Below are 13,054 nucleotides of genomic sequence, written 5' to 3'. Positions count from 1 at the left end.
ACGCAATCAGAAGAGCCCACTCCCGTCTTTGGGGCCTCCGGCACGAGACGCTCCCCGCGCTTCGACACCGGGCCCAATCGCGGGTCTACCGAGCGCTCGTTAAACGACAAGCGCGGATCGCTGCGCGCAATACCAGATTCAGGGGAAATATTCTTTCTTATCTTCTCGGTCCCCGACAACGGTCAAGGCCGGGAAAATCCACTGTAGCCGGTAATAGCCCCGCTACAAGGCATCACAAGTTGCTTCGAGAGCCCCGCAGCGGACGGAAAGAAACATCTACAGATCCAATGGCTCAGTCTGGACCCTCATCAACACGGGCCCCAGGTAATGGCGATAGCGCCGCTGCCCCTGGTAGCCGCCGAAAGAAGGTCTATGAATATTTCAGAGCCGCAAATGAGCTGCGCCAGGCTTATACCTCACAATGGGCTGGGCAAAGGAATGAGCACGACGAGGATTACTACAATACGCCCGGTGCGTTTCCAGACGTTGAGATTGCACGGTCCGGCGACGAAGAGATGGTGGTATTTCCCAGCTATGCTAGAAAATTGTCACCAAAGAAGGGCGCCGACGCTAGCACACGTCCGCGACGTGACTCGTTATCTGAAACTATCGATGAATACCGGGGTGTGAACGATGACGATGGCCAGCTTTCTCCATCCGCTTGGGATGCAACGGATAGTGAGGATGCAGTTGTTGCTGTCGACGTGCGTGGCTGGATCTACGCTCCTGGTCGGGGACCGATGAGCCGGAAGCACCGATTGATGATCGCCCTGGCCAGGAAGTTGAGTGGGATTCCAGCACCTACCGGATCAACAAATGATAGCGACGACAAGATTCCGGGGAAAGGCGACGACGAAATCATCGACAAAGAGATACAAACATTGGTCGCCACCGCCGAGGAGGAAGGAGACCCGGCATGGAAGGGCTCGAAAGAAGACCGGACACAACAACTACCTGCATCATTGAGTAAAGATGAATTGTCCGTGGCGAATTCCCACCTAATGGAAAGACTTCGTCCTTTCCTGACAAACCCTGTCGGGAACATGCCAGTCACTGTTTTCTTCTTCAACGATGATGAGAGCAAGTCTCGGAACGTCGCGACAGATGAATCGGGTCATTTCTCCCTTCGCGCAACACTTCCATTTGTGCCAACCCACATTCGGGTGCTGGCCTCTGAGGACCTCTCTGCCGCAAGGCCGATTGAGATTATTGATCCCGTTGGGATCAGTTTGATCAGTGATATCGATGATACAGTGAAGCACTCGGCTATTGCCGGTGGAGCGAAAGAGATGTTCCGGAACACCTTCATTCGTGAGTTGGATGAACTTACAGTTGAAGGTGTCAGCGACTGGTACACGAAACTAGCCAAGGAGGGTGTTCAAATCCACTATGTGTCGAATGCTCCCTGGCAGCTTTACCCCCTTCTTGAGCGTTACTTCAAGATGGTGGGATTGCCTCCAGGCTCCTTCCATCTCAAACGTTACTCGGGAATGCTCCAAGGAATCTTTGAGCCCACCGCGGAGAGAAAGCGTGGAGCATTGGAACAGATCCTGCGAGACTTCCCTGAACGCAAGTTCATCCTAGTCGGTGACAGTGGCGAAGCTGATCTGGAGGTCTACACGGAGATTGTATTGGCCAACCCTGGCCGGATCCTAGGTATCTTCATTCGCGATGTTACCACGACAGAGAACCACAAGTTCTTCGACAAATCTGTCGGCCATCTCGATCCCTCTAAGCGCAGTCGCAGTTCGCCGAATATAGTGGACCTCCCAGATGCCGCTCACAACAGACCGGCGCTACCACCTCGAAGTGGTACCACTGTTGAATCAACAGTGCCCGTCGCAAATCACGAACCAGACCCCAGAGATCTCGACCTTGAAGACTTGATTGATCTCACAGAACTCATCATCGATGACCAACCACCCCCAGCAGGGCTTACCCATCCCGCGACACCCAGGCCGCGCCCGGCCAAACCAAATAAACCATCTGCGCTACGCATGGTTTCTACGCCTGCCGATCTGGCCAAGAGTTCCCAATCCCCTTTGCGTCAGGCCGCTACACCTTCGAATGCATCGGAGACTGAGACCAAGCCGACGCCACAAGAGCCTCCCAAGCGCAAGCCAGTTCCTCCAGTGCCACCCAAGCGGGGCTCTGCACCCAAGACAGAATCATTGATTGATGCAGACCCTTCACCGTCAGTCTCTTCGAGCAGCACTGCGTCATCGGCGAACGGACTACCGTCTTCGTGGCTCAAAGGACTTGATGAGGGGTCTACAGGGGCTCAGAATCAGTCACAAGCTGCTCGCGTCAAGCCAACACCTCCCCCGCCCCCTCCACGTCGTGCGAATAATGGGTCACCATCAGCCAGTTCGAATTCCAGCGCACCAGCCACGCCTCCTCGGGTTCCGGCTCCGGCTCCGGCTCCGGCTCCTGCCAGTGGCATACAATCGTACCCCGCTGCTGCTGCCCAGGCCGCATACCAAGGATTCCAATACGCAACCGACCGACTCAATCTATCCGGATCGTCCTCGGGGCTGAGAAGCTCTTCATCCAATCAATCCCTTGGAAGGGTCAGTACCGAACCAGGCGTGCCGCCCGCACCGCTTCCAAACAAGCGTGAGGAACTATGGCGACGTCGGTGGGATCGTGCAAGTGAGGTGCTTGAGCAGCATGGAGTCGTGCTGGGCAGTTGGCGGGTCGGAAACGATGCGCAGCCTGTCTGTGCGTGGTTGATCAAGGAAGCAATGAAAGATGCCAAGGCTGGAAATCGGGGAGATAACTAATGAGACCATGTCTTACGGAGTACACTATGACAAAATGTACATGCAAAATCAACTCCATTCCATTAATTATTTCCGTAAATTGTGAGGTGTTAGACTTGTTCGCATGTAACTAGAGAATACGCAGGATGTTAGCACTCTTTCTACGGTCTCATTGAAACTGACATTACGGCTGACATGTGGACGCCGATCACCCGTTGACGGTGGAGTGTGGCAGGATCGTGAAGGGCTGCAATGGTAGATATGCGCGTGATTATAATTCAGCAACTCACAATTTGGCCATGATATGATGAAGATATCCATACAGATGCTGTACCCAATTGCCAGGAGTCTTTCTCATGTTACACAGTTGGACAGTACCTGAGTGGTGATCAAGAAATCCGGCATGCTTACTCACACCCCTCGGGCCTCGGCTGAATTCCATGGTTTGAATCAGAAACAGCGTGATTGGCGAATTGACAATCCGGGGTACTTACAATGTAGGACTGGCATTCCCCTTCTCTTCTCCTTTCTCCGTACTGTGTACATACTCAGAAATGGCGAAAACTTTTACTCGTGAGGAGGTTGCTAAGCACAACACCGAGGATTCCCTCTGGTGCATCATCGACCACCGCGTCTATGACCTAACCGATTTTGTCGACGCTCACCCCGGCGGTGGGGTCGTGCTCGCCCAGGTTGCAGGCCAGGACGCGACAACCGACTTCTACAACCTGCACCGTCAGGAGGTGCTGGAGAAATACCGCGACCAGCTCAGCATCGGTACCATCCAAGGCGAGAAACCCGAGGTCATCCAGCCCGAAGCTGGAGCTCTCAGCCCCGTCCCCTACGCGGAACCCCTCTGGCTGCGCCCGCAGTTCAAGTCTCCCTACTACAAGGACTCCCACCGCCGTCTGCAGAAGGCTATCCGGGAGTTCACGGATAAATACGTGACGCCCGAAGCCCAAGAGAAGGAGAGAGATGGCACCTACATCAGCCAAGAGCTGATCAACCGTATGGCGGAGACGAATGTCCTCGCTATGCGCTTGGGCCCCGGAAAGCATCTGCATGGCCGGACCTTGCTCGGAGGTGTTGTCGATGGAAAGGAGTTCGATTACCTCCACGACCTGATTATCACACAGGAGTTGGTTCGTGCCAACGCCAGAGGTTTCCAGGATGGTAACATGGCTGGTATGGCTATCAGTTTGACTGCTGTTCAGCAGTGGTTGAACAATCCTGTCCTGAAGGAGCGCGTTAATGCCGAGGTTCTCTCTGGTCAGAAGAAGATGTGTCTGGCTATCACCGAGGCCTTTGCTGGTAGTGATGTCGCGGGTCTGAAGACCACTGCTGTTAAGACTCCCGATGGAAAGCACTATATCGTTAACGGAACAAAGTAAGTTGTTGTATATAGTATGGTTTGAGTTTTACGCTAACAATATTAGGAAATGGATCACCAACGCCATGTTCGCCGACTACTTTGTCACTGGCTGCCGTACCGAGAAGGGCTTCACAGTGCTTTTGATCCCCAATGGCGAGGGCATTGAGACCAAACAAATCAAGACTTCTTATTCAACTGCTGCTGCCACCGCTTTCGTGCAGTTCGAGAATGTCAAGGTTCCGGTGGAGAACCTCCTTGGCGAGGAGCACAAGGGCTTCATCGTCATCATGAGCAATTTCAACCACGAGCGCTTCATGATGGTCGGTGCCGTCGTCCGCATGTCGATGATGGTTGTGGAAGAGACCCTGAAGTGGTGCAACCAGCGGATTGTCTTCGGCAAGAAGTTGATCGAACAACCAGTTATCCGTCAGAAGTGAGTTCCGCCAAACCCATTCACATCTATGTTTCTCGTCTAACAGTCAATAGGATCGCCCGCATGATTTCTCTCACCGAGTCCAACCAAGCCTGGCTCGAATCCATCGCCTACCAGATGTGCAACATGACATATGCCGAGCAGGCCAAGAATTTGGGTGGACCTATTGGACTGCTCAAGTCTCACGCTACGAAATCGGCTGGTGAGATCGCCAGCCTTGCTACTAACATCTTCGGTGGTCGTGGCCTCACGCAGTCCGGTATGGGCAAGGTCATTGAGATGTTCCACCGTACATACAAGTTCGATGCCATTCTTGGTGGAACTGAGGAAATTCTGGCCGATCTGGGTGTAAGACAGGCTATGAAGGGCTTCCCTAAGTCCATGCTGTAGATACATGTACATAGATTTTGAGTACTTATCATATATCCTATATTTAAGCAGGGAGTTTACGTTCGTCTGATCTCTTGCTTCTGACACTTCCAAATTCCAATGATACCTAGGTTATATATTCCGCTGAGTCAGTTTACACCGCTAGTTCGTTAGGCAGAGGTCCCTCTCTGTACTACATAGAAACCGGCCCATTTATGAGAGAGAGGTTAGCACTTAGCAACGATAGCGAATGGCTGGGATGTATCATGTGTTTCCATGTAAAAGCAGTGAGTACACAGTAATACTACTATCAAAAGCACTTGGCCAAAAATACAAAAGGCAAGTGGGGCAGATAGCTAGAGCGGGGAAACCTTGTTCCGACGCCACAGCCCAAGGCAGCTAGCCCAGGTGAGGTCACCTCTATCGAGCCGCATCATCTAACAGTTGCCTACCACCCTCGTCTGTCATATATTCGGTGAACTGCATCAGAATACCCCACATCTAAGCCTTCCATTGTACCATACCATTGTCCGACATGGCTAGCGCAGACGTTCTTCGCCAGGATCATATCCTAGACCTCGCAGTGCGAGCTATCCAACCAGCAGGCGACTCACAGCCGAGTCTCAAAACACCATATGAGGCCGTAGCCCTAATCGGCCACGCATGCATGGTAGCAATAGACTTCAGACTGGTTGGCCTCGGCGAAGACCACAACCTAGGTTTGTGCCATTATCAATCGAATCCGTGAAATCTTGCTAACTTCCCCAGAAACATCTACAGAAACACCTTCCCTCCCTGCAGAATGGAACGCTAACGATACATTCTCCTTTCGATACGCGCACGCGCAGTCTTCAATGCAATACTTAGTCAAAGTGAGTCGACTGGGAAACAACGCAGTAGTCTTTGCACTGGCCTTGGGCGATGACAGGACCAGCTCATTCGACCTCCCCGTCAAAGACTACATCTCCGCCTCTGCGATCCCTCTAAAAACCTCAGAAAATCTCACGACTACCCTAAGAGATGTCTTCATTTCGGCTGCTCGCCTAAGTGACTTGGTTGGTCTGTTCAGGATCAACGTTATCCAGAAACTCGCACCCGGTTTGTACAAAGAGGGGTATGAAGATAGATCCCCGCCATCTAGGGAAAGACTGCAGGAGGGAAGAGAACAGCAACCTCTTCGGGGTGATACTTCCTCCGAGCCTGCTCACCCTCATCCATTCGTGGATCCCCTGGCCACGGCCCCCCGACGCTCCAACCCACCAGACTTTGCCCCACCCGGGTTCGAAAATGAGTTTGAGATCAACCAGCCCCCGCGAAGATATCCAGGAGGGCTCAGAGGGGGCCCACCAGGGCTTGGGGGAGGCCCATCGGGACTAGGAGAAGGTCCAGCAGGACTGGGAGCCAGAAATCCCTACAACATTGGAGAGCGAGATCTTTACCCAGCAGGCCTCGGTCCCCATGATCCTTTCCGTGGAACTATGGGCCCTGGCTTTGGTCCAGGCGGCGGTGGTATGCATCCTACCGTTGATGACCCTCTCTTCGGCGGGAGAGGCTCTGGCAATGGTGGATATGATCCCCGTGCACCCCCAGGTGCAAGATATGACCCTGTAGGGCCTGGTGAGCCACCTGTCGGTCGTAATCGAGGACCGTTTGGTAATAATGGACAAGGTGGGGGAGGCTTTGGTGGGTTTGGAGGTGGATTTGGCGGCGACATAATCTAATGAGGCTGCATTGAGGCATGCACATTGAGCATGACAAAGTAAAGCGCGTACACAGAGGAAGGTCCAGATGTCCTGTGATCTAAACTCCAATGAACGGATATTGAATGACAAGCAGTTACCGCCAATCTCTACATAGTTCATGTGAACGTGCGTCTACCTCCTAGGCTCCTAGGACTAGGACAATAAACCCTAGTCAAATGATCAAATCCTCCAAAATCTCCGTCAATTCACCAACAATTGTAAACCCCTGACCTCATCCTGTATGGCGTATTTGTTAATTACGTAGGCCTTGGAGAAAGCGGTGTGTGGCTGAAGTGTGGCGCATCCATTCACCACTCCCAACTTGACCTTCCCGAACTCCCATCTCTTCTCCCTTCCTCGCGTTCCCAAGTCCCATCTCTTTATCCCTTGAAATCGTTCTGGGGACATTGTTTTCAAATTGAATTGCCATCTGCAGCGTAATTATCCCACATAGTTTTCGACCCCCACGTTACCAACCCTCATCCACGAATTCCGTTGTTTTCTTACGAGACCGCCCCTCCCCAGCTGGCCCCTCCTTTTCAGCCAGCTGAGCACACCGACGCAATGGATAACAACATGGAAATCGATACCGCGCGGTCCCCCGAGCCACACCGCCTGTCTCCTACAAGTGACCCCGGGTCCATACCGACTTTGGACGGCTGGATCGAGAGTTTGATGACTTGCAAGCAATTAGCGGAGGAAGACGTGCGGCGGCTGTGCGATCGGGTAGGTATCCCCTGTTTCGACAGACCGATGCGGATCGATCAAAGTTGCTCATATCTGTGTGTCCTATAGGCAAGAGAGGTATTGCAAGAGGAATCCAATGTTCAGCCAGTGGTACGTTGTTTCTCGGTCGGGATGGTGTCGTGGCCGCCCAACCCACTGACGTACTCGAACAGAAATGCCCAGTGACGGTCTGCGGTGATATACACGGACAGTTCCATGATTTAATGGAACTGTTCCGCATCGGCGGTCCTAACCCGGATACAAACTACCTCTTCATGGGTGAGGAGACGGTCGCATTACCCCATTGTGAAGTAACGAGCCTAATTTTCTTATCCTCATAGGTGATTATGTCGACCGCGGCTACTACTCAGTCGAGACAGTGACTCTCCTGGTTTCTTTGAAGATACGTTATCCGCAGCGTATTACCATCCTTCGTGGAAATCACGAATCCCGACAGATCACGCAGGTGTACGGATTCTATGACGAATGTCTCCGCAAATACGGCAATGCCAACGTGTGGAAATACTTCACCGACCTCTTCGATTACCTTCCCCTCACTGCTCTCATCGAAAACCAGATCTTCTGTCTCCACGGTGGACTGAGCCCGTCCATCGACACTCTTGACAACATCCGGTCGCTCGATCGCATTCAAGAAGTTCCCCATGAGGGTCCTATGTGCGACTTGCTTTGGAGTGATCCCGATGATCGCTGCGGATGGGGAATTTCCCCCGAGGTGCTGGTTACACCTTTGGTCAGGATATCTCCGAAGCCTTCAACCACAACAACGGCTTGACTCTGGTGGCACGTGCGCATCAATTGGTGATGGAAGGATATAACTGGTCACAGGATCGAAACGTGGTCACTATTTTCTCAGGTATGGCTTTTCGTCGCGCTGGGAGAGAGATTGGAACGCTGACCAGACTGCAGCACCAAATTACTGTTACCGCTGCGGCAACCAAGCCGCCATTATGGAGATTGACGAGCATTTGAAATACACATTGTGAGTAGCTCGAGCAGAGCACATGAAGCTTGGGCCTGGATATTTACTAACGTCACCAGCCTACAATTCGACCCTTGCCCCCGAGCCGGAGAACCCATGGTATCGAGGCGCACACCCGACTATTTCCTTTGATAGATCTCATTTTATGTCCTTCAGACGGCAATTGGACTGGCAGGAGAATTGGGGTTGCAATCGAACAGGGCTCTCGCCTACTTAATTCTGTATGGTTCGGTTCCTGACCACTTGTTGATACCAATCACGAAAATAAAAGACCATTTGCAAGACCCAGGCCAGAGTGTAAGAATAGGGTGGCGGCTTCTGATTGCCATGCTGTGTCTACTAAATGATTTGCTTCGGGCTGCTCCTGTTAAGATCGAGTGTATGCTCGCAAGTCTTTGAGTCCCTTGTGAGCGCCGAAAGTGAATACATACGCTGTTTATGTACTTTCTCGAGCTTCGAATCAAGGTAGGGTGGGTAGCGGAGCCGCCATTGCTACCTTAAGACAGCTCAAGTTCTGGTCTGTCAATGGCAATGACCCCAAGGGTGTCCGGACGCTGCGACACCCCGTTCTCTTGTGAATGTAAAACCTATATCGCAGCAGCTCGATATTGCACATTTCACCCCACTTTCCGCCTATTTCATTTCTTCCATCAGATCTCGTGACACACTCACCCGACTCCGTAGGTCGGACCACGATCGAAGAGCCAATGCCGTCTACATCTTCCCACCAAGTAGCAGCACAGAACAAGGCAAGCAAACTATCCATGTATCCATAAACATCGTTGGTCTATGAAAGTCAGAAACAAGCTAGCAAGCTAAGTTGCCCTATGAGGCTGAGAACGGACTATCTAGAAGCAGTAAACTCCAATAGACAAGCCAAGACCTCGGGATCAACCGTCAAGATCTGCAGTGTTATCCCACGCTACACACTTTCTACATCTTAGTTGAGCACATCCCTGGTACAAAAGTTGCTTGGCAGGGCACAGCCCGAGGTTGAACGTGGCACGGCACGGTGGCACAAGGGTGTGGCGTGCGGGGTCAACTGTACAAAGAGATCGAGAGAGCCCTTCTCGATGCATTCCTCGTCCATACAGACAGAACAGAAAGAATGGAGACTGGCAACGCAATCGTGGCACGGGAGCCTTCCCAACCTGGCGTGGTTCACTGGTCGTTTGAGCAAGTCGAGGTTGCTTCACCTGGGGATGACGAAATCCTAGTCGAAATGTACGCTGCAGGTATCTGCCATACAGACATTGTGCTCTCGTCAGTCCCAGCCGGAACTATGGGCATTGATTATCCCAAAGTGGTAGGACACGAAGGTATGTCCTCTGCTTCCTACCATCGTTTCAATATGAACAATGTGAACAAGATTCCCAATGGGCAATGAACGAAAGCTAAGAACGCCTCCACAGGTGCCGGCGTTGCCAAAGCTGTAGGAAAGAACGTCAAGTCAGTAGCCGTTGGAGATCCAATTCTATTGTCATTCTACTATTGTTCCACCTGCCAGCAATGTGAAGCCTCCCACCCATCATACTGCGACTCGTTCAACTCCAAGAACTACCTCGGCCAGCAAGGCACGATGAAATCCAAGACCGGCGACGAACAGATCTGGGCTCAATTCTTCGGCCAATCCAGCTTCGCCCAGTACAGCACCGTCAAGGAAGCCAGCGTCGTCAACGCCAAGGATCTGATCAAGGATATCAGTGAACTGAAGCTGTTTGCCCCGCTCGGCTGTGGATTCCAGACTGGTTCAGGTGCTATCCTGAATATAACCCAGGCTGGTCCGAAGGATGTAGTTCTGATCACAGGATTGGGGGCTGTTGGGATGGGTGCACTAATGGTGAGATTTGAATCCCCTTCCAGAATATTCAATCATGACCGGAAGTTCGGAAGTAAAGCTAATGAGCAAGTGAATAAAGACAGCAAAAATCGCAAAATGCAAGACAATCATCGCAGTAGACCGCGTCCAGTCCCGCATAGACCTAGCTAAGACACTCGGCGCAACTCATACGATCAACACCAGCGACGCGGATTTCTCGACCTTGGACCTCGCCGTCCGAGACTTGCTACCCGGCGGTGTTTCCATCGCCATCGATACTACCGGTGTCCCGGCCGTTATCGAGCAGAGTATACAGTCCACTCATGCCCGCGGCAAAACGGTTTTGATAGGCGTGCCACCGATGGATTACATGTTGAACATCCATGCCACGACTCATATCAGTGTATGCCATACCTCTCCGAATATGATATACGGTCTATACTAATTTCATTCCAAACAGAGTGGTCGAGCTGTTCTGGGTTGTATCGAGGGCGATTCTGACCCTCGAGTTGTATGTATCAATGTGCAGGTCCATGCTGCTTAGGGCTGTTTACTGATGCTGGATTTAGGCTATTCCGCAGATGATTCAGTGGTATCGTGATGGGATATTCCCGATTGATAAATTTGTGGAGTACTTTGATGTGAGTAGCAGATCGGTGATGTACTAGTTAAAGGATGGCTAGCTAACTGCTCAAAAGGCCGAGGATTACAGCAAGGCACTTGACAGCTTGAAGGAGGGGAGTGTTGTTAAGCCAGTGTTAATCTGGAAGAAGTAGAGTAGGTAGTGTGTTGGTGGGATATAGCTGCTTCGACGTCCAAAATATCTGACACTGATCCCTTCTACACCTACGTCGTGGTACGTGGGTCAACTGGTCTGTATCAAGGGCGTCTGTTATGTGCAATTTCAAGAGTGTAGCCACTCGAGCAAATCAACAGATGCGCAATCTAGACCAGAATTGCGGTATAATCACAGCCATTTGAGGAGCACCATTGTGCTGTTGAGTCCATCTAGAGATCACTCTTCGATAGTTCAGATGAAAAGGCGGATTATTGACGTAGAAGATCTATGTACGCTTATACATTACATGAATATCGGTAGCAACTCAGCCAGTGCTGTCCCTAACTTGCACCGCATCCACTCCAGGCTTTCTCAAAATCCACCCACCCAAGAACAACAGCGTAGGCACGGCCGTCGAACCAGCAATCAACCCAAGCCCCCAACCCATCGTCCCCCAACCAGCAGTCTGACGAATGAACCCTGCAAAAAAAGGCCCAATCAGACTCCCAGCCGCGAACCCCATATTCGACAATCCAAAAGCCAGCGCCATAGCCCCACCCCTCCCAAAGATCCCAGGGGCATCATCTTCCTTCTCCTGCACAGCAAAGAAGACCTCCGCGACAAGCGGCGGCATAGCAACAGCAAAGCAAAGCCCAACCAGCGCGAGTAGCGCACACAGAAGAATCTTCTGCTGCATCGAGTTCTCCGTGACAAGACGCAGGAGCACCATTACCGGCACGGAAGCGAGAAACGCAGCTGCGGTGAAGTAGCGGATGGTCTTGGGGAATCTGTCAATGATCCAGCCGGTTACGGGGTCTAGTCCGTGCGGCACCATGAGCGGGATGAAGATTAAGCCCTGGCCGCTTTGGGACCAGCCGAAGGTCTCGTGGACGAAGAGCGGTAGGACGCTGTCGAAGGATGTTAGGATGAGGGCGATGATGAAATAGCCCCAGACTGCGACGACGAGGCGGGGAGAGCTCAGTAAGATGGCGAGTCGAGCGAAAGCACCCCGTGATGGGAGAGGAGATGGCGGTGTCTGGTTTGTAGCTTCAATGCCCAGAGACGAGGGAACTGCGACGCCCTCCTCGCCTAGTATATTTTCCTCTCCGGTTTCCTCTGGTTTCATTTCCAGCGCAAGCCATTGGACAGCATGTCTCTTCTCAATAAGCAACAATCGTAACAAGATATCAATCCCAATAAGCCCAAACGCAAGACCAAAAACAGCATAATACCCACCACTCTGATAAACAACCCCACCAAGCAACGGTCCACCCAACGTGCCCAAACTAATAGCCATACCAACATACCCAATAGCCTGACCCAGATCCTCTTTCCCGACAGTATCAACCATCAACGCTAGACCAGCCGTCCAAACAATAGCAGCCGCAACACCCTGAAAAACCCTTCCAGTAATCCAAAGCGCGATATTCGTGCCAACGCACAGCAAAGCCGTCGCAGCAGCCAGCGCTACCAGTCCAAACAGCAGAGGCCATCGACGGGACTCGGCTCGGTCAGCGATGTACCCGACAACGGGGGCTGAGGCTAGTAGAGCTGCTGAGTACAGTGCTAGCAGGATGGAGGTCCAGCTTTGCAGTTTTGAGTCCGGCAGGCCTACGCGCTCTTTTAGGGCTGTTGGTGTTACTGGGACGATCAGGCCGTACATGAAGATGTCGGTGCCGGCGGCGAAGGCGACGACGAACATTATGAACCATTTTGAGGATCTGATGGTGAGGAATTTGGGTCTTGTTTGCTTGTCGGGTTTGGAGAAGGCCCAGAAGGGGGAATGGCATGATGCCATTGCCTGTTGGGTTTGGTACTGTCTGGATGGGAATGGGTGTGCTCTTGGATGTAGAGGTGAGGTTGGTGAAATAGAGTTCTAGTGGAATGTCACGATATGCCAAGCAGAGAGGCTGGAGTGATGGACTAGGGACAAGATGACATTGAAGACATTGAAGACGAGACAAGTTAATTCCCTGAAAATATGAAAATATCTAACACTTCTGTAAAAGGTGCTCGGAGGTGAAGTATGCTCCGGTCGGGGCCCGCGGGTCCC

General features: G+C 52.0%; 6 protein-coding genes across 6 annotated transcripts; 5 read left to right on the top strand and 1 right to left on the bottom strand.

The window, feature by feature from the left end:
* Positions 1–287: 287 nt before the first annotated feature.
* Positions 288–2,783, top strand: N7515_010249 (phosphatidate phosphatase App1 family protein; the record flags this gene model as incomplete). The annotated part of the gene is made up of 1 exon (XM_056670992.1): positions 288–2,783. One exon carries the CDS (start codon positions 288–290, stop codon positions 2,781–2,783), a length of 2,496 nt encoding a protein of 831 aa, XP_056517365.1.
* Positions 2,784–3,316: 533 nt separating this feature from the next.
* On the top strand, positions 3,317–4,957 carry N7515_010248 (acyl-CoA dehydrogenase family protein; the record flags this gene model as incomplete). Its single annotated transcript, XM_056670991.1, has 3 exons — positions 3,317–4,149; positions 4,199–4,567; positions 4,621–4,957. The coding sequence occupies 3 exons, from the start codon at positions 3,317–3,319 to the stop codon at positions 4,955–4,957; spliced, it is 1,539 nt and encodes a 512-aa protein (XP_056517364.1).
* A 514-nt stretch (positions 4,958–5,471) lies between these two features.
* N7515_010247 (proteasome inhibitor PI31 family protein) lies at positions 5,472–6,657 on the top strand (the record flags this gene model as incomplete). Its single annotated transcript, XM_056670990.1, has 2 exons — positions 5,472–5,655; positions 5,705–6,657. The coding sequence occupies 2 exons, from the start codon at positions 5,472–5,474 to the stop codon at positions 6,655–6,657; spliced, it is 1,137 nt and encodes a 378-aa protein (XP_056517363.1).
* A 585-nt stretch (positions 6,658–7,242) lies between these two features.
* Positions 7,243–8,197, top strand: N7515_010246 (Serine/threonine-specific protein phosphatase/bis(5-nucleosyl)-tetraphosphatase; the record flags this gene model as incomplete). Its single annotated transcript, XM_056670989.1, has 4 exons — positions 7,243–7,404; positions 7,474–7,515; positions 7,578–7,683; positions 7,746–8,197. 4 exons carry the CDS (start codon positions 7,243–7,245, stop codon positions 8,195–8,197), a joined length of 762 nt encoding a protein of 253 aa, XP_056517362.1.
* A 1,315-nt stretch (positions 8,198–9,512) lies between these two features.
* On the top strand, positions 9,513–10,999 carry N7515_010245 (NAD(P)-dependent alcohol dehydrogenase; the record flags this gene model as incomplete). The annotated part of the gene is made up of 6 exons (XM_056670988.1): positions 9,513–9,723; positions 9,817–10,244; positions 10,324–10,626; positions 10,684–10,734; positions 10,793–10,864; positions 10,922–10,999. The coding sequence occupies 6 exons, from the start codon at positions 9,513–9,515 to the stop codon at positions 10,997–10,999; spliced, it is 1,143 nt and encodes a 380-aa protein (XP_056517361.1).
* A 327-nt stretch (positions 11,000–11,326) lies between these two features.
* Positions 11,327–12,799, bottom strand: N7515_010244 (uncharacterized protein; the record flags this gene model as incomplete). The annotated part of the gene is made up of 1 exon (XM_056670987.1): positions 11,327–12,799. The coding sequence occupies one exon, from the start codon at positions 12,797–12,799 to the stop codon at positions 11,327–11,329; it is 1,473 nt and encodes a 490-aa protein (XP_056517360.1).
* Between the last annotated feature and the right edge of the window lie 255 nt (positions 12,800–13,054).

This window comes from Penicillium bovifimosum, assembly GCF_028826915.1.
Source record: "Penicillium bovifimosum strain IBT 22155 chromosome Unknown utg000008l_segment0_segment0, whole genome shotgun sequence".
Classification (NCBI taxonomy): domain Eukaryota; kingdom Fungi; phylum Ascomycota; class Eurotiomycetes; order Eurotiales; family Aspergillaceae; genus Penicillium; species Penicillium bovifimosum.
The sequence above is the reverse complement of the archived record's forward strand: the minus strand, read 5'-3'. Positions and strand labels throughout refer to the sequence as shown.